This window comes from Myodes glareolus, chromosome 15 (assembly GCF_982192425.1).
Source record: "Myodes glareolus chromosome 15, mMyoGla1.1, whole genome shotgun sequence".
NCBI classification, from domain to species: domain Eukaryota; kingdom Metazoa; phylum Chordata; class Mammalia; order Rodentia; family Cricetidae; genus Myodes; species Myodes glareolus.
Window position 1 is genome coordinate 54994172 of NC_142040.1, and position 27269 is coordinate 55021440.

Sequence of the window (27269 nt, forward strand, 5' to 3'; positions counted from 1 at the left end):
CCTGCAGAACCGTTAGGAGTGCCCGCCCATCCTGCAGGACCATTAGGAGTGCCCGCCCACCCTGCAGGACCATTAGGAGTGCCCGGCCACATTCTGCCTGTTTTCCTGGTGTCGCTGTCGCATTAGACACCTCCCTGCCTCTGACGTCTCAGTTTGAGATCTCAGCTGTTGTCTGCTCCAAAGCTTCCGCCAACCAAGCGAAGGCTGAGCTACCACCTGGCAGTGCCGTCCTCCTGACCTGGCCCTGGACTGGGTTTCCAGGCATGTCTTCTTCATGTGGTGAGCTGTAGGCTTCCTTCCTTCCTCACGTGCCAGTTGTCATTGTACATTTGCTCTGGAATGTCCAGATGGCCTCGTGAAACCCTGCTGGTGTTTTTACGCGACACGTGTCCTTTCCTTTTGCGTATTATGGTCATACTGCAGTGCTAATTCCCTTTATTAGACAGTGAGGGTTTTGAAGGTCCGTGATCCTACTCTCTTTTTCTCTCCTTTTCATTTTGTAACCTGTCACAGAGAAGACACTTCAATAGATAAATATTAAAACAAAGAATTTCTATTTACAGTAATTACTATCTGTGTGGATAGGTTTGTATACACGTGTGTGCAGATGCACATTCGTGTGTGTGTGTGTGTGTGTGTGTGTGTGTGTGTGTGTGTGTGTGTGTGTGTGTGTGTCTAGGCCAAAAGTCAGTGTCTTCTGTTATTCTCTACCCCGCACTGTACACATGATGCATACAAGTCCAGTGGGCCTGAGATCTGATGAGGCTGCGGCCTCTCCTCCCTTAAGTCCAGCTACACACAGTGAGAGAGCTTCCTGAGTCGGGTACAAATTTCCCGACTTTCAAGGCCCCTATAGATCTGCCCTGCCAGTCACTACTTGAGACATGAAATGTGCAAGCGTGAAAAGTTGTGTGTCCACTCCTTGAATTTGGTCCATACAAAGACAGCTTTGCTTGGAATAAATGGCACCTTAGACAGTTTGCTAGTATAGAGAGATTGTTTATTTTATAAGGTACATTGAATTTTTTAGATGAAATTTTAGGTATACATGTGACAGATAATTTCAGTTTTATAATGCCTCTGTTAATTCAGTTCTCAAAATCAGACCGTGTACTACTCAGCAGATATCTGGTGCTGGGTCTCGCTTTGTTGGTAAAGGAGATTAAAGCATGAGCAGTGGGGGCGGAGGCAGAAGACTTGCCGTTGCTGTAAGCACTGGTAACTTAGTCTGTGTCTTAGTTACTGTCAGTCACCTCGACCAAGGCAGCTTAGCAAAGAAGGCATTTAATTTGAGGCTCATGGTTCCAGAGGGTGAGTTCACGACCATTTTGGTGGGAGCATGGCAGTTGGGGTGGTGTTAGAACTGTAGTTGAGAGCTTGCAGCGTTTTCACAGGTAGGAAGCAGAGAGAACTCACTGAGAATGGTGTGGGCTTTTAAAACCCCAAAGCCTACCCTCAGTGACACACGCCCTCCAACAAGACCATACCTTCTAATACTGTCCATATCGTTGTTCCCCCAGCTGGGGACCAAGTGTTCATATCTGTGAGTGTAGGGCTCATTCTCATTCAAAATACCACACTGTCCATATTCTAGATAAACTGTTGTGTTAGGAACTGACCAGCATATAATAGTAACCAGAGTGGAATTCAGTCCCCATGTTTGCTTTATGGTTTATTGCCAGTTTAGTCATAATGTGGAAATAGAAACCCAAAGCCAGATATGGACAGGTTATTTTATTTTATTATTTTTTATGTTTTTTCTTTTTTTAATGAATGGTAAACTCACTTTTGAACAAACCTTTTTAGAACTATTGATCATGAATTTTAACAAACTGGACAGCCCAATTTCTGGTAATTGAAATACTAAACATAGTCACTGTCTCTATGAAAGTTTAAAAGAAATTATAGTAAAAGTTATGCTGGTAAAATGTCATTTAAAATCACACATGACTTATCAGTTTCCGTTCTTTGACTAGGTGTCATCTTATTTGCTAATAAAGCTGCAGTTGGGATATGGTTTGTCTTTTCACCCTACCCCCAAACTCCTAACAGGGCTCCGTGTTTTCACATTAGATTGTTTTTGCTGTGTAATGCTTAGAATTGTTAGGAGGAAAATCTCTGTCAAAGAAAATGGATTTTTTTTCATGGCTTATGAAACAGAATGGTGTATTTTTTTTTCTTTTAAAAATCTTCCTATTCCTTTCTTAATTTGCATGTGTTTGTCTGAGAAGAGAGACATACATGGAGGCAGACAGAGAAACAGACGAGGTGTTATTCTGTAACTCGGGATGGCATTTTGAGTGCTGGGATTACAGACTTGCACCAACATGTTTGGCTCAATTACAAAACACCATATAATCGTCCTAGTCACTCTGGGGTAATACAGTAGTAAAAACATAAACAAAACCCAAAGTGTTTCAAGATGTATAAAATTAAGAATCAGAGAAATCTTTTATAGGGCTGACTGCTTTACATTTCTGTGTATGTGTAATAGATGCATGTGTGTTCTCTTTCTATGTGTATGTGTAATAGATGCATGCATGTCCTCTTTCTTTGTGTGTATGTTTAATAGATACATGCGTGTCCTCTTTCTATGTGTGTGTGTATAATAGATGCGTGCGTGTACTCTAAAGAATCGGTGAGATCCTGAATATCCTTTTCATGTAAATACAAGCCATTAGTTGAGATGAGGTTCCAGGGACTTCTTTATAGGTGTTGCTTTATCATAGAAATAAAGTATGGTCTATATACTGGGGAGGGGAGTGTCCACATTGATGAGGGGCATCACCAGGCAGGATGTCATAGAGATTTTCCCGAACCTTGAGGGATAAACTGGATTTTCAGTGTATCTGAGTGCAGAGGGACAGAGAGTAGAAAGTTCTTGGGAGGGAGAAAGCCTGGCTTAAAGAGGGGCAGTGATTGACTGTTCTCTGAAGGGCCCCTCTCTGAGACTCTCTAGTGGTTTGGAACAGGAGGCCAGCACACAGGTGGGAGAAGACAGCAGCAGGTGATGAGGTGGCAGACAGGTTAGGCCTGTTTGCAAGGACTAGATCTGGTTGAGTTTGGAGGTGAGATGATGGGATGCTGTCTCAGGAACTCTTCTAGAATGCATTCCACTCAGCGGGTAGCAGAGTGGAGACACGATAGTCAGTTTGATAGCACCTGGCTTTTTAGTCTTGTTTCCAGGGGAAAGAAGCCTTGGGTTAGAAAGTTAGAGCCATGTAGTACGATGGGATGAAACCCATTCTTGCCTTCTGTTTTAGTCACTGGTCTGTTGCTGAGAAGAGACGCCATGACCAAGACAATGCAATGCTTGAAAGAAAGCATTTAATTGGGGGCTTGCTTACAGTTTTCAGAGGTCTCATTCATTATCATGGTGGGGAGCATAAGGGCTTGCAGGCAGGTACTGAAACAATAGCTAAGAACTTCATCCTGACCTGTAGGGAGAGGGAGACTGGGCCTGTCATAGGCTTTTGAAACCTCAGAGTCCACCCTAGTGACACACTTCCTCCAACAAGGCCACACCTCCTAATCCTTACAATCCTTTCAAATGGCGCCACTCCCTGGTGACTAAGAATTCAAATATTTGAGCCTATGGAGGCCATTCTCATTCAAACCACCACACTTTTCTACTAGGTGGGACCTGGCTGTCTTCAGGATAAACTAGGATAGCCATAGCTCTTTGTAGTGAGGGGCCGCGGGCAGGCCTGCTTTTCGCCTCACCCGGCTCCCGCACGGCTAGCTTAGTCCCAGAAATAACAACACACAAATTGTATTCATTTAAGCACTGCCTGGCCCATTATCTCTAGAGAGTTAGTTACTGACTAACTCTCATATCTTGATATTAACCCATTTCTAATAATCTGTGTAGCACCACGAGGTGGTGGCTTACCGGAAAAGATTCAGCATGTCTGACCTGGTGGCTGGCTCCATGGTGTCTGCCTCATTGCCCTCTTCCCAGCATTCTGTTCTGTTTACTCCGCCTACCTAATTTTCTGTCCTATCAGAGGGCCAAGGCAGTCTCTTTATTAACCAATGAAAATAACACAATAGACAGATAACCCTCCTCCATCATTTCCCCTTTTTCTGTTTAAACAAAAAAGAAAGGCTTTCATTTTAACATAGTAAAATTACACATAACAAAACAGTTATCAAGCAAGAATTACAGTCACAATATTTATAACTATATCTTTATCATAATAATGGAAAACTGTAACTATGACTATCCATTCTTCAACTCCATCAAAGACTCCAGAAGGATTTATTACCTAAGTAAACAAGAAGTAAGCAACTTCCAAAACTCTAGAAATGACAGAGACATCTCGCTGCCTGGACAGTCACCCAAAGTTCCTCTGTACCATTGGGGCATCCATCTTTGGCCTTCAGGCCCATAATATCCAGAGACATTTCCATGAAGCAGGAAATTTCAAAGGCAATTCAGTCACTATCTGCTGTGTCCTGCAGAATGTCTCACAGACTCTTTCATGAATCAGGAATCCCGAAAGATCATCTCACCTTTAGGCAAGTTCAGCAGTCCTCTCTCTGCGGGTTCTCTGTGTCCAGTTTATATAACAGTCCAGGCAGAGCAGTTTCTTGCCCGAATGGCTAACCAACTCCATAAGGAGCCTCTTCGATGCCCATCTTCCTCTTGAAGTAGATTGGTGCTGCCAGGAGCAGACGTGTCTCATTGTCATGAAAAGTCCTAAGTTATTAAAACATTAAATGCCATGTTCTGTAGTCTTTGAAAGATATGAATGTCTATCTGAAATATATCTATGCACTTCTAGAAAATCGGACTAACATTACTACAAGCTTGACTATTATCGATATTATCCATTAACAACCTATATTTTTAATTATACATTGCATTTTTAAATGAACTATACAATCACAATACATCAATCAAGATCAGAAATATGTATACATATAACAAAATTGACCTTAAAATCCATACCAATGAAATTATTCATATCTATATCATATCCCCCTTTAAATGTAAAAGAACATTTTTAAACAATATTTGGGAATATGGACGTAGTTATTTCTCTCCAAACTTCTTCCTGCTGTATAGGGGCGCTGTTAATCAGGTCTTTCATGGTAAAACCTGTCTGCCAGGTTCATCTCAGTCGGCAGTTGAGTGAAGAAATTTTTTGAGTGTGTTCACAGAAACCTTTCAGGAGGGCGTGGTCTATCATACCATATTGGGATAGAAGCAATCCACAGGGTCTCATCCTCTGTGAAAACAAAAGAAGGACCTCCTTTCCAAAGCATCATATTCTTAGACCCAAATTCTGAAGTCAAGGTATTTTCAAAATATCTATCTTGGATTAATTCTGCAGCATTTATAAGCAAATGTCTTTTGGCGACTGTTGCTCCTTCCTCAGCATTCAAACAATTAAAAGAGAGCATAATAGCATACAGTATCAAGATTCTCTGTGTATTTTCCATCTTTATGATGGCTTTATTTTAACCTCTATTTCTTTTATTTTTACTTTTACTTTTTGAGACTGGTTCTCTGTATATCTTTGTCCTGGAATAACTCTGTAGACCAGGCTGTCCTTGAACTCAGAGATCCCACTGTCTCAGCCTCCCCAGCACTGGGATTAAAGGTGTGTGCTACCACACCTTGAACTCACAGAGATCTGTCTCTGCCTCCCAGGCATTGGGATTAAAGGCGTGTACTACCACACCTTGAGGTCACAAAGGTCAATCTCTACCTCTGTCTCTTGAAGTCACAGAGGTCAATATGCCTCTGCCTCCCAGACATTGGGATTAAAGGTGTGTACCACCACACCCTATATCTCCCTTTCTTTTTTATTTTTAATGACTTTAACCTTTTAACCTGCATATATTTTTAACTCATAGTAAACCATTTAGAGGTTTTCTTCCTCTTTGAATCTCTTTTTACTGTATATCTCTCTTTTTCTGACCACATGAGTCTAAAACCGTGGCTTTGACAGCTAGATCCAGCCCATTCCTTAGCTTTCCAGACTCATGGTAAAGGTACCACTGGAGTCTTTTACTGCCACAACTCTATGGCATTTAAAGGTCCGTGCCAGCAAGCAAGCTGGAGCATTCTGCTCACAGACCACACTCAGTCAGACTGCCTGCCTGAAAGAGTCAGAGATTGCCCTGGCAGGACAGTCCAGAAAGCCGGCATTTTAAAACAGCGCAGCTTTTTTCCTGCTATGGCTGAAAACCGAAAAGCATGCGTTCAGCTTTTGATCAACACCGTAAGTGTTTCGTGGCAGGACCTCTTAATGAGCTGCAGGGTTTTGCAGCTAAAGCTGAGTCAGGAAGCCTCTCTTAGACGAGAGCACTTGCTTGCCTCTAGCAAGCAGAGTAGACCCGAGAAATTGCTGCTACCATACCAAGAAAACATGCTTTACTCTATTCTTTCCCAAGCTTTCTCAGGCTTTCTGTGGATTCAGTTATCCACGTCTGGGCGCCATATGTAGTGAGGGGCTGCGGGCAGGCCTGCTTTTCACCTCACCCGGCTCCCGCACGGCTAGCTTAGTCCCAGAAATAACAACACACAAATTGTATTCATTTAAGCACTGCCTGGCCAATTATCTCTAGAGAGTTAGTTACTGACTAACTCTCATATCTTGATATTAACCCATTTCTAATAATCTGTGTAGCACCATGAGATGTGGCTTACCGGAAAAGATTCAGCATGTCTGACCTGGTGGCTGGCTCCATGGCGTCTGCCTCATTGCCCTCTTCCCAGCATTCTGTTCTGTTTACTCCGCCTACCTAATTTTCTGTCCTATCAGAGGGCCAAGGCAGTCTCTTTATTAACCAATGAAAATAACACAATAGACAGATAACCCTCCTCCATCAGCTCTTGAATATGAGTGATAAATCTATAAGCTGTTTAATGAACTAACACTAATGTTCCTTTTTTGAAAAAACAGGAAGAGAAAGTAAACACTATTTTTTTAATAGAAGCTTTTTATAATCACCTTGATGTATGGTGCACACCCATGTGCTTGTGTCATGGCAGATATATGGAGATCATTGGACGATTTATGGGAGTCATTCTCTCCTTCTAACATGTAGACCCCAGAATTCATATTTGGTGATCAGGCATCCTGGCAACAGTGTTCTTTACCCTGTGAGCTGTTTCACTGGCCCTAAATGTGCTTTTTTAAACCATCTTTTACATTTTCGCTGTAGGATTAACCACAACGAAAGGCTGGAGTTCCTGGGAGACGCTGTCGTGGAGTTTCTGACCAGGTGAGTAGGTCTTCCCCATGCAGCCCCCAGGAATTACATTTGCTAGGTTGTATGCGTACTATGTTACCTCCTTTGTAATTAGCCAAGCAAGGCACTGGGACACCATGTATTTTCTCTTCTGAGGAGCTTAAAAGCCACATTTCTGTGGCTCTTGCCCTGACAACTGCTCTTGCTGCTGCTGTAATGAGTGAGATTACAAGATGAAAGGCCGGTGTCTCTGTCCTGTCAAGCATGTGTTAAAGTTGCTTACAGCCACAGGATTTCAGCCGCTCCCTAGTCAGCACGACTAGTGCTACAGAGCTTTTATTCCTCTGGAAAGGGAGGGATGATATTTTAAAATGTCATTTCATCTTCCAGGATTTGCCTTTGATCCTGTTCTGTCTTTCTAATCTTGAGGGAAGTAAAGCTTACAAGTAATTTTAATGACTGGGTGTGTGCGAGCGAGGGTGTGAATGTGTCTGTGTGTGTGACCTGCACAAGAGTGTTCCAAGGCTCTTCTAAGGTTTTTGATTGGTAGGGACCGGAAAGTGAATTCTATCTCTCCCTGCTCCTAATCGTTCCCTTAGGGAGGTGACACAGTCTTCCCCTGCATCTGTCTTGAACTGTCTTATTCTCTTGGTCAGTGGTTTTCCAAAGAAAGGCACAGAGAGGAGCCGGTTCCTATTACTCCAAGACTAATGAGCGTAGCAGTCCTGGTGGGCAGCAGGTCTGATGAGCTGGTGAGCCACAGCACAGAGCAGCCGCACTGTGTGACCCCACCCCGGCCATAGTCATTGCATAGAACCTGCCACGGTGTCACTGCTCTGCTCTTGGTGGCTGTGATTTGGGGCACTGCACCACTACGTTGCCACGCAGGGCTTCCCAGGATTGTCTTCAGGGTCCACCCATATCACACTGGACTTTCAGATGTTTGCTCCTGTTAGTCACAAACAGTGTGACAGATTGTATCTTTATCAAATTTCAGGGAAATTCTTTTTTTTTGGTTTTGGAGCTGTGATCTTACTCTCTAACCCTGACTGGCCTACAGTTCACCGTATACACCAGGCTAGCTTTGAACTTGTGATTCTCTAGAATGCTAGGATTACTGATATGTGTGCTACATCTGCCTCCAGGGAACTCTTAACAAAAGTATATGGACATATGAGTAGATGTTGCTGTTGGAGGTTTGTAAATAATTAATTCAAGGTTTCGAGGTTACCTCAGTGCAGCTACTGACTGCTGCAGATACGGCGTCCCCTCTGTGTTGCAGAGCCCCAGACTGTTTTGTGACGCATATTTGCAGGCTAGATTATGTTCTTTTTTTTTTCTCCCCAACAGTGTCCACCTGTACTATTTGTTTCCTAGTCTGGAAGAAGGCGGCTTGGCAACCTATCGCACAGCCATCGTTCAGAACCAGCACCTGGCCATGCTTGCGAAGGTAGTGTGAACCGCCTGAAGCCTTTGCCTGGGCCTGACATCCTCGGCCACAGAATTCTGCAGCGGGCTGAATCCTCCTTGGGAGTATATTGGGGAATCATATTTTATGGACCAGACCATGGTGTGGGTTTGTCTGTTTGTTTATTTTGGTCTGATACCTTTGTGGATTTCACCAGCAGCTAATGAACTCCACAGTGAGGTAACTTGAAAACAAACGAGAAAGAAATTGACAGATGTACGTGAACAGGCTAAACAATTGGGGAAAGTAACATGGGAGGCATGCAAAAGCAATTATTGTATATTTCATAGAATATTTCTGTATTACATTTGTTATTAATTTTTGTTAATAGGCAGAATTATAGCTCTGAACAGAATTCTTCAGACAGTCCACATCCATAAGGAATACTTTTTAGAGCTTTGAGAATCTCCAAAATCATAAATCCCATTAGTTAAGATTTAGGATTTAGGCTGTCTGCTTGCTTCATTGACTTAGCTGAGTGACTGCCAGAACCTCTTCTTAATTCAGACTTGTGCTAGGATTTTACACCCCTGGTCTGATCTGTCGTTTCTTTTTCCATGTGATGCCTTACAGTAAGGCATAGCCAATAGAAATGTGGATGCTTTGGCTGGCCCATGAGGGTTCTGTCCATCCCTTTTTTTACATACTGTGGCGGTAGATGAGTTGTTCTCTCCCCCAGGCCTCAACTCTCCCGTTTATAAGGTGGGAACCAAACCACATCAGCTTCCACCATGCATACTGGTTATGAGAATTAAATAGATCATGAGTTTTCATGAATCTGTTTAAAGTGGGTTTTGTGATCCTTGTTCATAGAAGTCACGCAAATGTCAATAAATTTGTAGCATCTAGTTACTTTTAACATTGTCATTGTTCTTGTGATTAAATTCTCACATATTGTAGGCCTTTGCTTTTTATGCAACAACAGAAAGAATGAAGATTCTTAAGTCCCTAGACATCAGTGTCTACTGGAAAAGAAAAGCTTTTCTTTGCTTTTGTCTTAAGTAGTCTGCTCCCCCTTCATTTTGCGATGAGAGCGGAAAAGACTAGCTCTGTGACTGACTTGTTGTTCACCTGTCAGGATGGTAATATTAAAAATATAGCAAATATTAGCCTCTGGTTTTTGTGTTGGCAAGAAAGCATTATTTTACTTTGTGTAGTACCATCATGACAGTGTACAGTGGTAGGCTGCCAACCGCCGTTGGTGACATTTAGAGTGTAAAGCAGAATGTCTAATGGAAGACTGTACTCAGCAAGGTAAGCAAACATGAATTTAGCAGCCTTCCAGTGAGTGATGTCCAAGGGCTGTGTAAACTGTTTGGAAGCTTACCTGGTTTGTCAAATGCTTGCTGGTGGCGGATATTCATGTGAATGGGAGTATATAGTAACCAAGAGCTGCCAGCTCATCCGTCCTTGTTTCTCTTCAGTTTGGGGCAGAGTGGAATTGCTCAACTATTCCCCAAACACTTAGAGGGATGGCAGTGGGGACACTATTTACCAGCTGTAGGAAATTGCCGTAGCCTCAAGGCAAGTCATTATGTAACACATTGAATCCTATACAGAGCCATGAGGGACAACTGGCTGGCCAGTTCTCCCACTGGGGATTTCTAAATGGTCTTATTTCACCAAACCCACCCTCATCGGGTTCTCTGACTCAGATTCCAAGTACTGAGAATATGGTGTCTACAACTGAACCTGGCACCTTTGCTTTGATTTCTGAAGTTGCTTCTTTCTTACGCTAATATACAGTTAAGTATAGTCTTTGTAGAAGCAGACACAAGTTAAAGGACTATTTTCTTACAAAGTTCCTCAGGCTGAAATTAGACCATTGGTCCCTCACCACCCAGCTTCCCGGTAGTGTTTGTCTCCAGCAGAAGGCCTTTGCGGTCCCACCTTTTTCTAAAGTGGTGGCTCTGAAACCCTTGGCGGCTGGCACTGCTGTGAGTCAGGCCCAGCGGTTCTGGTGCCCGCTCTCATGTAAGAGTTCTGCTAGCGCCTACGCAGAGAAACAAGGATACGAGAGTGGGGAGGCTGAGAAGCTGGAATTCTCAGTACTCCAGAGTAATTGTTTCTAACATAGACATGCAGCCTGCAGTCTGCTCTCGAGCAGGACTCCAGACATAGCGCGCAATTGTATTTCCCAGTGAGGCTGCGAAACAGATGAAGTTTACAGATTCTAGTATAAACTCTGGCACTCTGGGATCAAGGGTTTTTTTGTTTTGCTTTGTTTTTTTAAAGGAACTTTCTGCCGTTATATTTGTGGTAGTCAAAACTGATTTGAATATATTTTATACTAGATTTTTAGCAGGGTTTCCAGTATAAATGGATATGGGCACTTAACATAGTGAGTATAATCTGAATGTCTGTGATCCAAAAACTGATGAGATTCCAACTGTGTTAGGTTGTTCAGTAGCTTGTGTCTTATTCCATATTATGTTTCATGCTTTTTTTTGGTGAATATTGTTAAATTTTTTATGGAAATTAAAACTGATTTATTACATGTTTATGTAATATTTATGTCTTAGGGAGTCTATTGCTGTGAAGAGACACCATGACCATGGTAACTCTTATTTAAAAAAAAAAACATTTAATTGGGACTGGCTTGCAATTTCAAAGGTTTTTCCATTTTTGTCATGGCGGGAAACATGGTGGATTACAGGCAGACATGGTACTGGAGAAGGAGCCAAGAGTTTCTATATCTGGTTCTGTAGGCAGCAGGAAGAGAATGCCCCACTGGGTGTGGCTTGAGCATTTGAGACCTCAAAGTCCATGCCCTATGACAGGCTTCCTCCAACAAAGCCATACTTCCTAATAGTGCTGCTCCCTACGGGCCTATGGAAACCGTCACAATTTGTGTCTTCTCCTTCTGTGAAAAATACTACTTCAGTCTCAGGAATTTTCAAGGAAGTATTCATTCATTTGGGACTAGCTTTATTTAAAAGTTCTTATATTGTGTATCAGGATATGAAATGAGTCAATGTGGAAATCAAGGTAAAGGGAGAAGCCAGAGTCTGAATTAGAAGATGAAGAAAGCTGAGCCAGCCTAGCCACACAGTGAGACCTTGTCTCCAGATTGTTAGCAACCCCCAAAGGAAAGAAACCACATAAAGGGAGAGGAATGGAAAGGCCATAAAGTGTAGCCAAATGTAAAGGAAGTAGACACTAATGGGTTAGCATGTGCTATTCCTCATCCTGGGGCACACTTTCTCTAAGGCTACACCCAAAAAAGAAAATACTATTAAGTACAGATGATATTCTCAAAACGCTTCAAACTAATCCTGTGATTACATGGCAGGTCTCAGGGTGCCCGAGCAAGATGGGCGTGGGAGCCTCCAAAACGGGGCACGAGTGCAAAACACGGAGCTCCTGGAATTCTCACCCAGTTAGCTATTTAGAGGTGAAAGTGTTTTTGAAGTCCTCACCTGTTCTGTATGGTACAGACATCATCCGCACCACGTATTTCTGGAATCAAAGAGGCAAGACTCTTGTTTAGACCTTCAGGTTGGGTTTGTTTCTTCTGGGTGAACCCAGATGCTCATGTTCTTGTAGCAGAATCTCTTTTTAGTGTAGTCTCATACTAGGTTTGTACTTGGTTTTGAAAAGTCAGGTCCCTCCCAGTCATTTCTGACCCCAAATCTGCCTGTGGAGTTTGGGGGATCTTTCAGCTGGTCAAGACTGAAGCGTGTGGGTTTCTAATGGTGCTGAGCACCCGATAAACTTGCAGAGTTATGTATGTTGTCAAAACTGTCTCACTTTTTGTCATTTTGGATTTTGCAGAAACTTGAACTGGATCGATTTATGCTGTATGCCCATGGGCCGGACCTGTGCAGAGAATCAGACCTCCGGCATGCAATGGCCAATTGTTTTGAAGCATTGATAGGTAATTTCTGTTTAAAATCTGCTGTTTGCATGTGTTGAGCTTATTGGAGCATGCGTGCATTTCAGTCGAGACACTTACAGTCACTGTTCCTAAAGCCCAGCACCTCGTGCTGTGGTTATTTAGTGTCTCCGAGAATCAGCCATGCTTTGTACTTACTGTGTTCTTCGTCTGATGTCATGCTTGCTGTTTCCTGGATTGGAGCGAAGTAGCATGGAGACGGCTTGCTTTCTATCTTTGACATGCATACACACACAAGGAGACAGGAGCTAAATTGCTAATAAGATCTCAGTTTGGTTTCTGAACATGTTTTAACTTATTTACAAGATTTTCCGATTTCAATATCGTGAAAGGAAACAAAACCTTTTTAATTCTTAGGCCTTGAATTTGGGTAACTCCTGTTTGTTTTTGCAAAACAAGACTGATGCAGGCACTTCTCACCAGGCTTCATAACCACAGCGTGTGGTACAGGGAAGTGAAGGGAAAATTAATTAGCTGGTAATTGAAATATACTTTACAATACAATGTTATAGTTGATCGACAATTTCATTTTTAAGTAAACAATTAAGTGAATTTTGTTTCTCAGAATCCTTTGCCTTTCTTTTTGCCTTCTTCTTTGTAAGTAGATACAAAAGTCCCCTCTATCACAGCTTCATATTGACGAGATTGACACGAGAATGTTAATAGCTGTCCACTCTTTCCCAGCAGTGTCTGCTTTCCATGAAGAGTCTGTTTCAGGGAGTTTATCACATGGCATTGTTGTGCCTTTTGTACATACTGCTTACAGTGCTGCGGTTTGGCGTAAGGGGTGGGCAGACATGATTCAGTTCTTTATTCCATAAGTTGTCTGATATGTGTCTTTGGTAAATAATCCAATCTCTGATCTTCCTTTTCCCTCAGAGACGGAGATAGTGCCCCTTCCTCAAGGGGTTCTTGAAAGAATCATTCCAGTCATGCAGCGTCTGTTCAGAGTAGAGTTCCGCATAGCTGAGCCTTCCCACCAGTCAGCTAAGAGCCTGAACCCCACCAACCTTCTGACATTTTGCTGAGCTACCCCATGAAGGGGAAAAGAGGAATGTGGGGTAGTTAGCCTGGCGCCTGGTAGTCCCGGAACCATAGCTGCTGTGGTGTCCATTTTGCTACAGCTGTTGATACAGTTAGTAATATTGACCAAAGGCCTCTTACACTTTAACATTGCACACGGAAAAGTGGCCATTCTGAAGACAGAAGATTTTGATTTCGAGAAAATAAGACTTTTCTACTCCAGGTTTATTTTGCTACCAAGTTAAAATGTAGCTATAATGCTAATAGTTTATGATTAATGCTAAATGCATTCGTAACAGTACTTTTTAGTGCTTAATTATTTCAAATTAAAAGTGTAACATATCCTGGTTCTTATTTTCAGAAGTCTTCATTGCTCTAGACTCTGGTTTTATTTATTTTGTTTTTCTTTCTTAGAGCCATGCATATGTTTGTTGTAAAACATGCCCTATAAAAACAGAAACTGAATTGAAGTATTTTCTTTAGTATGATTAAATATTGTCCCCCTCATAGTGTATATCCACATCTTCACGAGAATTCATATTTAGTCTCTCTGCTTGCACATTTTAGTGAATTAACTTTGTGTTTCCGTCTGGATTCTAGTACAAAGCGTAGCTGAAAGCAGGGAAGTGTCCTTTAAACTCTTCTCACTCCTGGGCTTTCTTCTCTGACTGGTCTTGGCTTTTCAGTTTGCTTTTTGTAGAGCTGTGTAATTTTCTCTGAATATTATACTAACGCGGCCTTCCTTTTGGCATTCGCTTCCTTCCTCTAGGAGCCGTTTACTTGGAGGGCAGCCTGGAGGAAGCCAGACAGTTATTTGGACGCTTACTCTTTAATGACCCGGTATTTATACTCAATCATCTTCTTCCCTCGGCCATATATCAGGGCAGAAGTTTTGTTCTTTGAAAAGACTGTAGGAGAAACTTAAGGCCAGCCCTCTTAGGCAGTAGATGACAGGTTCGCTAACCTCAGCTCATTCAGCTCTTGCAGATGTGAGAGCTGGCTGGCATTTTTTCCAGGGATTTTGCTTTCACCTGATCACCTTTCTTTGTGTTCTTTTCTAGATTAAATATGCATTACTAATACAGTGAGAGGGGCTGTGTTTTGTAGTTTCTCTTTAATTTTGCACCTTTGAACAAATGGGTACCTACTCCGTGCAGGCTTAGTTAAAGATAAGTCTGTTCATGTTTTTTTTTTCTGTTTTGTTTTTTTTTGTAAATTAGTAGACTAGAAAATGAATATTCTTTTTAGACAGGAGTTTCTGGTGGATCTATGAATAAATCATCTAGGAGAACTTTTTAAAACAATTAGAATTTTTGAAGACTCTGAAATAGGCTGTTGATATTGCAGAGATGCCCTTTTACTCTTGCTTATGCTGCAGCATCCTCAGTGGTGTCTGTGCCCAAACCAGTCACACTCACATTGACAGGGACAGGCAGCTCTGTATCCCCAGTAGCCATGTCGTCTAATTGAATGAACTGGCCCTGGTGGAGGAGGAAGAACCCAGGATGTCAGGGGCTCAGTCCTCAGGAGCCCGCACCTTACAACCTGTCGGTGTCATCACTGCAGTACTTGGTGAAGTTAAAAGTCAATCTGTTTAAAAATGTGACCTCCATGTTACGAAAAGAATTTGTTTGCCTAGATATGTGATGATTTTTATATTTGTGTATTTGCTTGTGATAGAATTATCTGCACATGGTCCATAGTCCTCATTTTATCCTACATACACAAGTAACTGTGTGTCTTGATTTGTGTCTGTAGCTGATAGTATAAATTTTAAGACTTTTTTTTCTCAAATTTTAAAATATAGTTCTGATCTTTATTTTGTGTTGGCAATTTCAGCAGCCTTTTCCCACCTTTCTCATGTTTCCTTCACCTCTGTTTATCCCTGCTCCTTTGTCCTGGCTTAACCTGCACCCACTCCCACGCTCCTTCCCGGCATGTTTGTATCTTGTGTTCTTAATTGGATCTGCTTGTGTTTAGACTTTTTTTCCCTTTAAACGGCTCTGTCCCATTTGTCTACTTAGTGAGCTTATCTTGTATTTCCTGTGCCTAGTGCAATGCTGACCTGCCCGACATGTAATATTTGTTAAATGTGTGGAATGAAGAAGTGTATAAATGGAAAAGCAGAGCCCCAACGTTATCTTTACAAATGGAGTGGCCGAGGTTCAGAACTCATTTTGGTGTCTGTTGTAAAACTGAACACAACCCAGTAATACATAACTCTGAGCTTCAGAGTTTTCATGTATACAAGCTTGGACCTTTTAACTTGATTGACATTTCCAAATTGGCTTGAATCTACTAGTTACTGAATGGGTGAAACATTGGCGTGTGTGTGTGTGTGTGTGTGTGTGTGTGTGTGTGTGTGTGTGCGTGCATGCGTCCATGCATGTCTAATGTTATGAAAATGTAACCAGCCATCCACAGCCAGGAAAGAACTGCAGACAACTAATGCAGGTTAATGAGCTCTGTGAAGCTAAGGGGTGTCTGTGTTAGCAAGGAGAGAGGCATCCTTTAAGGCCAGGCCTGAATACTGAGGTTCTTGGTTGGCTGCCATGCGTGAGACCAGATTAAGAGAAGGTTTAGTTTGAAATGGTGTGCTCTGGTGAGAAGGTGGTTTAGCAACCTAATGTCCCCAGTAGTGGGTATTCAGGGTGTTGGGTACAGCGAGGCCGGTGAGAGGGCAGTGTTGTCCTTTTGGCGTTTCTCCTGCTGCTGGGTGAGAAGGGAGCCGTGTGTGCTGTTGGCTCCCCGTTGGCATTGTCTTTGCTCTCCTTGCAGCCCTGTCAGTAGCAGAGCTGTCTTGTGTGTCCTCCCTCAACTGATTTTTACTTTCTGCAGCAGTTTTTGCTTTTAGTTTGTGAGGCACGCAGGCTTACCCAGTGAGCTTGCCTGCACCGGAAGCTTAGGGTTGGTCGCCCCACGGCCCTCTTCCAGCAGTGGAAAGGTATTACATCACCTTCCCCACCTGCACCTGCCTCATCCCTTTGTACGTCTGGCCCCAGCATCTCTGACCCTGGCCTTTCTCTGGCACTCTAGAAATGGGAAAAGGTGTCTCTTCAAATGGTTTCGGAGCAGTCTGGTGGGGTCTTCCACAGACTTGCTTCTCTCCCGTATTTAGTATTGGCCCCTTACCTTTACTCTCAAACATATTTTGATTTTTTTTTTTATCTAAATCAGAAAGCTTAGAATCTGTCCTGCCCCTAAGCTTTTTTCTCCTTGTCTCCATTCAGTTTTGAAATGTCATTACTGGGGCTGGAGAGATGGCTCAGCAGCTAAGAGCACTGCCTGCTCTTCCAAAGGTCCTGAGTTCAATTCCCAGCAACCACATGGTGGCTCACAGCCATCTGTAATGGGGTCTGGTGCCCTCTTCTGGCCTTCAGGCATACACTAAATAAATAAATAAATAAATAAATAAATAAATAAATAAATAAATAAATAAAATGTCATCACTGTTGGCTCAAGTGAGTCTCGGACTGCGTCACTCAAATTGTCCTGCATCCTTCTGAGGCCCCTCAGCCCCCCCCTTGCCTCAGTCTTTCGTCATGGCAAGTGTTGCTGTGTGAGTGACAGGCCTTTCTAGTTTAAGATATTTGATTCCTCATCTATGCAAACATAACATAGACGGACAGTTTGGGTAGGGTTTTGTTGTTTAGATGGGGCCTCACTATGTAGCCCTGGGAACTCACTCTGTAAACCTGGTGGCCTCAGACTCACAGAGATCCACTTACCTCTCCTTCCTGAGTCCTGGGATTAAAGATGGGCACCACATGCCCAGATCTGATGTTTTAAAACAGGTTCTACCTGTTTTAGTTTCCGTTTTGCCTACGCTTTATGACATTCCTTAGACATTTTCCTTTTGTCCCTGTATATGGCTGGCTCTCAGTTCTTCCCTCTGCTGGTTTGCTAGATTTTTCGTCTTCTTCAAGTCTTCTTTGAAGATTTTTCTAACAGCCCCAGGCAGAGTGATGTGGCTTTCCCTCTGGTGCCCACTTCCTCCCATCATGGTGTAATAGCCTGATATTCTTCACGAAGCCGATCTCAACTGCATCCATTTCTTTTCATCTGAGATTTAATCGGAGAAAGTGGCAGCTGTGGCATAGTTTAAAATGATTTTCACTGCTAGGGACCTACTGCAGGTACCTAAGCTCTGTCTGTGTACCTTTCTTCTTCCTCGTTAGCCCCTTTGGGGACGGAGTTGTACCCTATTTATCGCAGTAACCTAATACATGATAGGTGTTTAATATCAATATCCTGTGCTAACGACCCAGTCAATCTTGAGCCTTTTCTAGAAGCATGCCATAGACCTAGAGCTAATTAAAAGTATTGCTGGGACCCTGGTCTGGATCTTTCCAGTGCATTTTCTCTGACACTGCACTGGGATAAATAAAAGGAAATGGTTGTGAGTGAACTATGTGGGTGTAAGACGGTATTATTTACACCAAGATGGGTGGCATGGACATCTAAGGAGAAATCACAGGTACGGGGTGTGTGTGTGTGTGTGTGTGTGTGTGTGTGTGTGTGTGTGTGTGTTAAAGAGAAAACCATGAAGCAGCAAGGTGAAAATGAATCAGAATGTACGTAATCTCAAGTTCTGGAGAAATTAGGAGTGGTTGGAGGAGAACGCTGACTTATCAGTGCTGTTGATACACTGTTATTGATAGTAGTGTTTCCCTCGACCAGCCCTGGGCTTAGTGTTTTCACTGCATTACTCATTGAGATAGTAGGGAGCACTTGGGAATGGGTCCTAGGATTATCTTTGCTTTCACTTGAGCAAACAAACAGAAGCTTGGAGTGAATGAGTTACCCACGTGGAACCAGAACTACACCTGGGTGCCCACACCTGGGTGCCCACCAGAACAGCAGCTCTTCCCGATACCACACTCCCTAGCTTAGCGTTCAAAAGGAGGAGTTCCCGTACTTCTGGAGTGCATGCGAGGTAAAAGACGCCCATCAGGCATTCGAAATTATGACTTAGATGAGAGGTCACTGTAGCGGAATAAATTAATCCAAACCGAAGCTGGAGTGAAGATCTGTAGAAACAGTGACATGCTCCAGAGGAGACAGGCAGGCCAGAGGCTGATGTAGAAGCGTTCGTTTTGTTGAGGAGAGAGAACGAGACATTGTGGGAACCCCCAGCAAGTGTGAGGAGGGGGCGACAGTCAGTATGATTCACTCTGGGCAATAAGAGGAGAGGTGGTAGATTTGGTGAACAGTCGTCCTGTCGTGTACCTTGAGAGAAGAGTTTGCTATTTAAGCCCCATCTTGAAACAGTCTGAGGACCTGTATTTTGTTACGAACGGAGTTGTTCAGAAACACAGGCTTTTCACTCCCTCCACCACCCTGTGTCACAGAGGGCCCTAAACTTCCCGTACCCTGCCAAAGACAGGCTGCAGAAAAATGCTTCTTTGCAGGCTATTTTCCTCATTTGTTTTAAAAGGGCTAACGTCAAGGCCTGAGAGATCTAGGTGGAGGCTCCTCAACCTGAAGGAAAAACACTTCAGTCCCAAGGAAACTGTAATTGTAACTGCTCCTGGATTTAGCTCGGCCAATGAGCTAGTATAACAGCATTTTCCATAAAGTTTATTTTTTATCGGATTTCAAGCAAACATTCATGTGAGCCATGAGGGCTCATGAACTAGATGTGGGGTGTCCCGCTCCCTCCGCATCAAGCTCACGAAAGAGGTGTGAGGCGAGTCTCACGAAAGCTGCAGCAGACACTCAGGCCTGGGGTGTGCGGGTGGAAAAGCATGGATAAGACAGTAGTTTAACCAGTGTATTAGGTTCAGCAAGTGTGGAACAGAGTTTTCCAAGGCTCTTTTCCTCCCCAGCTTAATAGGCTAATTAGAGTCACTACAGCAGCTGGAGGGGTGAGTACGCTTTTAAAAAATTAGTATGCCAGCACTACTGAATCTGCGGTAAGTGGAGTCCGCATCGGAAATGGCTCCGTATTTCAAATAATGACATTTTATTTAGTACTCTAGAGTGTGTTAAATGGCTCCCTTGAGCACTAAAGACATCTTTCCATTTTCCAGGACCTCCGAGAAGTCTGGCTCCATTATCCTCTCCACCCACTCCAAGTGAGTATGGCCTCTTGTCTACTGCGAGCCTGAGAGACCTCCGTGGCTTTCCCTTCCTTCTTTCCCTGTCTTTACCCTTTGATTCTCTTCCCTGGAATTAGGACTCAATGTTGGGTGTCAGAATAGGAAATTTTGGGAAATAAATTGTAAAATGTACCCAGGTGTTATGTGTGCTCACGTGGTCCGGAAAGCATGGGAGTTGTGTTCCTCACAAGAAGGAGAGTGCTGGGGGACAGGGGAGGGTTATTAGCCCTGCCCCTACAGATGCCGCATGTTCTGTTCACTCTTGCATACCTGTGCCTGCTATTGTAGGGAAAATGATGTTAGAGGTGATTTTAGGCACAGTTAATAAGTAGAACAGCTACTCATATTTGGGCCTTAGAAGTCGATTCAGATGGTATCACTGCACATTAAAAATATAGTATCATATGATAGCCTTTCTGCTCAGGATTTAGGAATTCGAAAGATGCACACAGTGACATGCTTTTCCTCAGTTTGCTTTCAAAGTTTCTATTCTCTGCTTTTCTTGTTGCAGTTTAGGATCTGTGTATACGAATTTCACCTGGTCACACATCTTCTGTGTGAATATGTATTTAACGTAAATAATACTTACTAGGGGTCACATGTCATGGGAGGTTTTATAATAGTAAATAGCAACTCAACGTGCTTTAAGAATATTCTATTAAAAATATAAGGTTGTGTTGACTGAGGTTTTCTCTCCTGTCCAGTCCTGCAGCCATTAAGTCCCAAAGAATCACACAGAGGTCTACATTAATCATAAACTGATGGGCCCAGTAGCAGGCTTCTTATTAACTAATTCTTACAACATTAGCCCACAATTCTTGTCTGAGTTAGCTATGTTGCTTGGTACCTTTTTCGGCAGGCTAATCACATACATCTTTCTTCCTCTGAGGCTGGGTCACAACTCTAGACTGTGCTTCCCTCTATCCAGCATTCTCATTGCCCCACCTCTGCTTCCTGCCTGGTTGCCCCGCCTATACTTCCTGCCTGACTGCTGGCCAATCAGCATATTATTAAAAATAATACAAGTAATACAAGGATAAAAGACCACTGTCCCACAGCAAGGTCGCCCCACGTTGTTGAAAATGTCAATTTTACTTCTTATATTTTCTCCGTGCCCGTTGTTCAAGGCTCATTGTCACATGGAGGAATAATGATATCCTGGCACCTCAGTTCAGGTTGAATGATGCTCATTTGCCCAGTTTGGTCTCCAGTGGATGCACAGTAGTCCAGTTATTCTAAAATCAGACTCTTAAGGGGCAGTTCGTAGACAGCAGTGTCCTTTACCTGCAAACATGTCAGAATGGCGTGGAAGATGAGCTACTCTAGGGTAGGGCCGAGCCGTCCGCCTTTAACAAGCCTGTGAGCGGCTTCATGAGAACTCTTGCTTCTTGACCTTCTGGTCAAGTGGAGTTTGAGGATCATTGCTCCCTGGCACATACATCCCCTACACACACACACACACACACATCTGTATGGCAGCTGTTCGTCAGCTTGCGTCTTCCTTAGAGAGTTAGTCTAATACCAGGGATTTTGAACTATCTATGTACAGAACTTGGCCTTGAAATTTGAATGAAGATTGGAAAATATTATTTGAGCCTTCTTTAAATATTAGGTTTGTTTGCTATTCTAAGAGATGAGGAAGAGGCTTTCACTTTTTATTTGGCATTTCAGAAATCTCTGCCCACGGGAGATGGAATTTTACAGAACAGTGTCTTGGAATTGGTAATTACTCTTGTAACAAAACCTACATGTGATTTTTAATTTTTCTATTTTTCTGTAGCTACAAGAGCCAAATACAGATCGACAACTTATTGAAACTTCTCCAGTTCTGCAGAAACTTACAGAGTTTGAAGAGGCAATTGGAGTAATTTTTACTCACGTTCGACTTCTGGCAAGGGCGTTCACACTGAGAACTGTGGGATTCAACCACCTGACCCTGTGAGTTAAGAGCACTCCTGTAGCCCCTCTTGACCATGTGGAGGAGGGAGTCCCATACCTCCTGTCCTTCAGAGGAGCTGAGAAGGCGGACACACTGCAGAACAGTCATGTGGCAAGACAGACTGCAGCCGGACAGTGGCGTGGACCAGGGTTGTGCTCTAATTCCAAGCCTCTGGTCCTGTCGACAGACATCTTGATGTTTTCATGAAGTTAGGAGTAAAACCTTTGTCCATACGGAAACACGTATTACATATATGAGCTTTGCAGGCCACATGGTTTAGTTGCCATCACTTGCCATAATACCATGCAACAGCCATAGGTTGAAAAAGTAGATGCGGCTGCTTTCTAGTAAAACTTTCAAACAAGTTGTGGCTGGGTATGGCTTTCCAACTCCTACTTTAGATAATTGATTTGTTGTGACTATTGAAATTAACAATAAATTTAATTTTAATTTTGCTAGAAATTAAAGCCCTGGATTCAGTACTCAGCACAGAAAAAGAAAAGAAAAAAGTAAATACTAAGATTGGACATGTCAGTGCATATACAGGGTTATATAATATAGTATTTTCCCTTCTCTTGAGTGGAAAATTCCCAACTCTCTTTAAACTGTAAAATTAAAGACTCATAGATTTTCTAAATATTTGTAAAATTCCAGATTTGAATAATTTACATATTTAATAGCTTTAGAAAAAAATTGAGGGACTCTTTCCTAGAAGAGTGTTTTCTATATTTTAGTGTAGTTTTCAGTTGATTCCACTCTGCTTTTGCCCAGGTGCTGTTTACTGATCTTAATTTAGTAGTCATTTAATTGTTAGAGTGTTCACTTTCAGACTGGACAGATTGTCAGTAGTTAAGGTGTTACTGCTCTTTCGGAGGGCCTGAGCGTGGTTCCATGTCAGGATGTCAGGTGCTCACAGCCATTGGTAACTGTGGCTCCAAACGGTCTAACACCCTCTTCCTGTCTTATGTGCACATACCTATACACAAACATGTAAACTCACTACACATGCGTGATTAAAAGAAAAGTTATATTTTTTTTTTTAAAAAATAGCTATTTTCTCACTTTTTCCTCAGTTGAGGGGGTCAGGACAATATATTTAGTTTTATGCTTTAAAACCAAATGAACCCACTTTAATTTTTAAGTTGTAAGCTTAAAAGTTACTTTTTTTTTTTAATCCAATACTGATTGGTTTACTTACAATGATGTCTCATTTTCCAGAGGCCACAACCAGAGGATGGAATTTCTAGGTGACTCCATAATGCAGCTGGTAGCAACGGAGTACTTGTTCATTCATTTCCCCGATCATCATGAAGGACACCTAACAGTGAGCTTGTCTTCAGTCACTCCTTCTCATAACTGTGTAGGAATAGAGAGCAAGAAATGGGAGGCCCAGATACACGCTTGCTTAGCCTGTGACTTACTGTTCATCCTGGGGGGAATAAAGGATAGACAGTGGAATCAATTACAGATACTGTACATAACTGTAAGTTATGTATGTGTATATGTGTGTGCGCGCACACACATACACACACAGAGTAAGTAGAACTTGATACAAGGTAGAACATCGGGCATTACAGAGGCACAAGCCAGTCATTGGATTTACAAGGTCAGGAAAAGATTCTCCTAGTTACAAAGCGCAGGGAAGGCTTCATGGGTCTGGTGGTGTTGGCCCTTCAAAGATGGGTGTGAATTTGGTGAGAGTCCCTGCAGTGGCTTCCTTCACACTGAGTCCAGAGAAACAAAGGCATGCATGGAAAACGTGGACTGACAGGCAGAGGGCCTCCTGTGGCTCTTTGGCCGCATTGCAGAAGTACAGAGGCAAGGTTAGATTCATAGACAAAGCAAGTGGTCACCATCCCTTTCACTTGGTTCATTTAATTAAACTCTATTGGCTTTTGCTTGCTGCATACAGTTTTTGCTGTGAAATATATTTATTTGTCAGTAATATGCCTAGAATGGTGGAAAGACCTGTCCGGCAGTCACTGATCTCGGAGTCCTAAGAGTAAGCTCTGGGAGCCCCTTGAGAGCTGGGCATCAGGAAAGCTGGGGCTCTGTTAGGAGGGAAACAGCTGTGCACGTCTGTTCTGCAGGGCAGAGTCCTACTGTGCTGAAGCTAGTAGCAATTCTTTCATGCTTTTCAAACTGCTATGTGTGGTTTTCTCTGGATAGAATTTAATCTTAGCTCTGCAACTGTGAGCCCTGTTGATAGTCTATGTGAGACCTAAGTACTGGCGGTAGTGAGGACATGGAGTTTGCTGTGACTTCCATGGCATTTCTCAGTCAGTACTCACTGGGTGCCGTGCTTCTGTCATGTGCCCTGTGCTGCGCGCGCTGCGGTGAGTGCTCAGGAGTCAATGGTACCGCCTCAGTCTTCAGTGAATAGCTTGACTGCCATTTAAAATTAACTGCTTTTAGAAAGACAAGAGCTTCTTTCTTTAGTTGATAATTGAATTCTTTAGAAAATATTAACCTTTCCTGAGAGCTAGTGTCTCGCATCTCGCTTACGAAAATAATAAATTGTGTGTTCATTCTTCTCCATTAGAAAAGAAACTTCATAGATGTCAAAAGTAACTGTTTGTCAGGGATATAGCCAAACCATACCAAATAAGTTGAAGTGACTGTATGTGATTGAAATGTGTGTCCTCCTCCCTCTGGTATTGGATTCTAGGATCTTCTGGGGACGGATCTTTCTTCAGATACACTGCTGCTCACCAGCTCCAGCACCGAGTAGACAGTGAGCTGCAGTGCAGGGAGACCTGAGTCCTGCTCTGAGCCAATTCGCAAACCCAGGGCAGTGCTGCAGATTCAGGCTCCTTCCGCCAGTCACTTCATTGCTAGGAGAGTCTGAGTTATGGTCTCTACTCCTGTGAAGAGACGCCATGACCACAGCAACTCTTCTACAGGAAAACATTTAACTGGGGTGGCTTACAGTTCAGAGGATCCTGAGACATGGCAGCACGCAGGCAGACGTGGTGCTGGAGAGTTAGCTGAGAGCCCTGTATCTTGTGCAGGCAGCGGGAAGTGGACTGAGATACTGGTCTTGGGTATAGGAGACCTCATAGCCCACCCCTACAGTGACACACTTCTTCCACCAAGGCCACACCTACTTCAACAAGACCACACCTCCCATTAGTGCAACTCTCTTTGGGGGCCATTTTCTTTTATAAACCACCGCGGTGTGTGATTGGTTGTCATTTTGTTATATTGAGTTGAGTTTTGTTCTATAGTTCAGGCTCATGAGTTCAAACTCATGGCAGTTTTCTTGACTGAGTCTCCCAAGTGCTGGCATTACGGGTGTGGTCCAGCACACCCTGCTCCAGAAGTAGCTTTGTACAGAATGGGATTGTTAGCCTTGCCGTCTTCAAATTAGAGAGTTTTTATTAGACTGGTGTTAGTAAATGATATAACTATGATGTGGTGGTTTTATAGAGTATTGTTTCAGAAAGCTTTGGGAGAAGTGAATAGCACCAGCAGATCTGTTGGCAAGACAGAGATGACCTGTCATAAGCACATTTAAACATCGACGGGATTACTCCCGCCTTAAACAGCATCTCCTTTGACTTCTCTCATGCTGTATTCAGGCAGGATTTCTCTGTACCTCTTTTTGTTACTGCTGCGTCTTTGCCTCCTTTGCATGCTCAGCTTCTTCTTTACAGCTAGTAAATATGTCAGCATCTAAGAGGTCACTACGAGACCATGTCTCCTAATATATTGTCGCTCAGCCTGTTTCCTGTGTGTCAGCAGTTTCACCTTGCTGGCAGAAAACTCGCAACTGATCTCTTCAGGCTCACTTCTGTCCTGAGCTCCAGTTCCTGGTCGGTGCTAAGATGGAATGTAATATCCTTCAACCTCAGTCTTCTTGAAGTTTCCTAAGCAATGGGTTAATGACATCAGCTGTCCAGTTCTGTGTGTCAGAAGCCTAGAAGTCATCGCTGTCCTTCTCTTTATTTTGCCTCCTCCCAAGTCCTCACTGTTACTCCATATTCTGGAACGTGTCCTTCAGTTACCTGATGTCCATCCCCCCACGGCTTCCCTACCAGTCCTGACCACCTGGGTCACTGAAGTGAGTGCCTATCAAAACGTTACAGGAAGAATGGGATTGCCAGGGAGACCCAGTTAGAACAATAACATTTATAAAATTATAAAGGATGGGAAGCTTAAGGTTCTACTCATACGAAGTTCAAGATAGAAACATCCTATAAGAGGAGTGGGCTCCCCGAGTCTCCAGATTTCCTCCGCACTATCTGCTACTCTTTGAGAAGCTTGCCTTGGTCTTTTTGGGCACTTCTGTACTCTGCCTCGGGGATGGGCAATTTAAAGCTGAGTCTTTCAGGGGGCCCAGATCTCAGAATGGCTGGAAGTCATTTTTCTTCTGTCAGTTTGTACCCCAACGTAATCCATTTGATGTGTCTCAGCCGGAAGTGTCCTTTCACAACAGCTCTCCTGTGGGGACACCAACCAGCCATTCACCCTCAGTTTGCTAGCAACAAAATTGTCCCTATTCTCGGTTGTCAGACCTCGCACTTCCTTCAATTTCTGCTCTGTAGGTGACCTCATCCTGTCTGTCCTGTGGTTTTGAAAATATCTGTATGCCTCTTCCTAATTTATGTCCAAAGCCTTTCTCTCCTCCTCACACTAGACTCATAGCTATGGAATATAGCTGTACTCAAATATCTAGGTATATATATATATATAAACATGCTAACCTCTAATTGGATTTCTAACAGATACCTCAGGCTGATGTGTCTAAAGAAAACAGTTTTTACACTCAGTACTGCATCTTTCTCATGCCAATATGAATTATTCCTTGATTTCAGTTACCAAAAGCCTTGGGCCATCCTTATCTATGTCTCATTTTCCCCTACATGAGCATACCTGTCGACTTCTCAGTCACTTGTGCATCTAAGCACAGCCCCACTGTTGATGCTACTCCAGCCTCTCTCTGCTACTCCAGCCACTCTCTGCTACTCCAGTACTTTCTGCTACTCCAGTACTCTCTGCTACTCCAGCCACTCTCCGCTACTCCAACCACTCTCCGCTACTCCAACCACTCTCCGCTACTCCAACCACTCTCCGCTACTCCAGTACTCTCTGCTACTCCAGCCACTCTCTGCTACTCCAGTACTCTCTGCTACTCCATCCTGCTACTCTCTACCTGGCCCTTTCCTCTCCACACTCTTCAGTATAGCACGTAGAAGGGTTCTTTTTCTCAGTTTTGGAAACTGAACCCCAAGGTTCAGTTATTAGGCAGGTGCTCTTACCACCAAACTGCACCCCTAGACAGATTATTCTGAAAGTGTGGCCAGGCAACAAGGTCTCTCTCCTTTGCTTTGGATTCTTTCCACCTTGAAGATAAAGGAAAATGCTGTTTAGTTTCCTCCCAACCGCTTGACATTGGCCTACATACAAGAGTGGGGGCTTTGCCTGTGCTGTCTATGATAGTCCCCTCTGGTAATCCATGTAGCCAGACTCCTCATCCCCTTAGCTTCCTCTGCTCAGTTATCTCATGAATAACGCCCTCTTTAGCTGACCCTGCTTAAGCAGGCAGCCCCTTGCTCTTATACAACTTCCCTCCCTTAGCCTGGAATCTGACCTCCACTTCCTAGTATGTGTTGCACTAGTTTTCTCTCATCAGAG

General features: G+C 43.2%; 1 protein-coding gene across 3 annotated transcripts in view; it reads left to right on the forward strand.

The window, feature by feature from the left end:
• The window catches only part of Drosha (drosha ribonuclease III), a 112637-nt gene that overhangs the window by 71675 nt on the left and 13693 nt on the right, over positions 1 to 27269 (forward strand). For all 3 annotated transcript variants that reach the window (XM_087896962.1, XM_087896960.1, XM_087896961.1), the window contains exons 23-29: positions 7180 to 7239; positions 8557 to 8656; positions 12449 to 12551; positions 14362 to 14432; positions 19625 to 19669; positions 21474 to 21631; positions 22851 to 22956. In XM_087896962.1, the coding sequence (XP_087753088.1) occupies positions 7180 to 7239; positions 8557 to 8656; positions 12449 to 12551; positions 14362 to 14432; positions 19625 to 19669; positions 21474 to 21631; positions 22851 to 22956 (643 nt within the window). The remainder of the gene's footprint in view (positions 1 to 7179; positions 7240 to 8556; positions 8657 to 12448; positions 12552 to 14361; positions 14433 to 19624; positions 19670 to 21473; positions 21632 to 22850; positions 22957 to 27269) is intronic.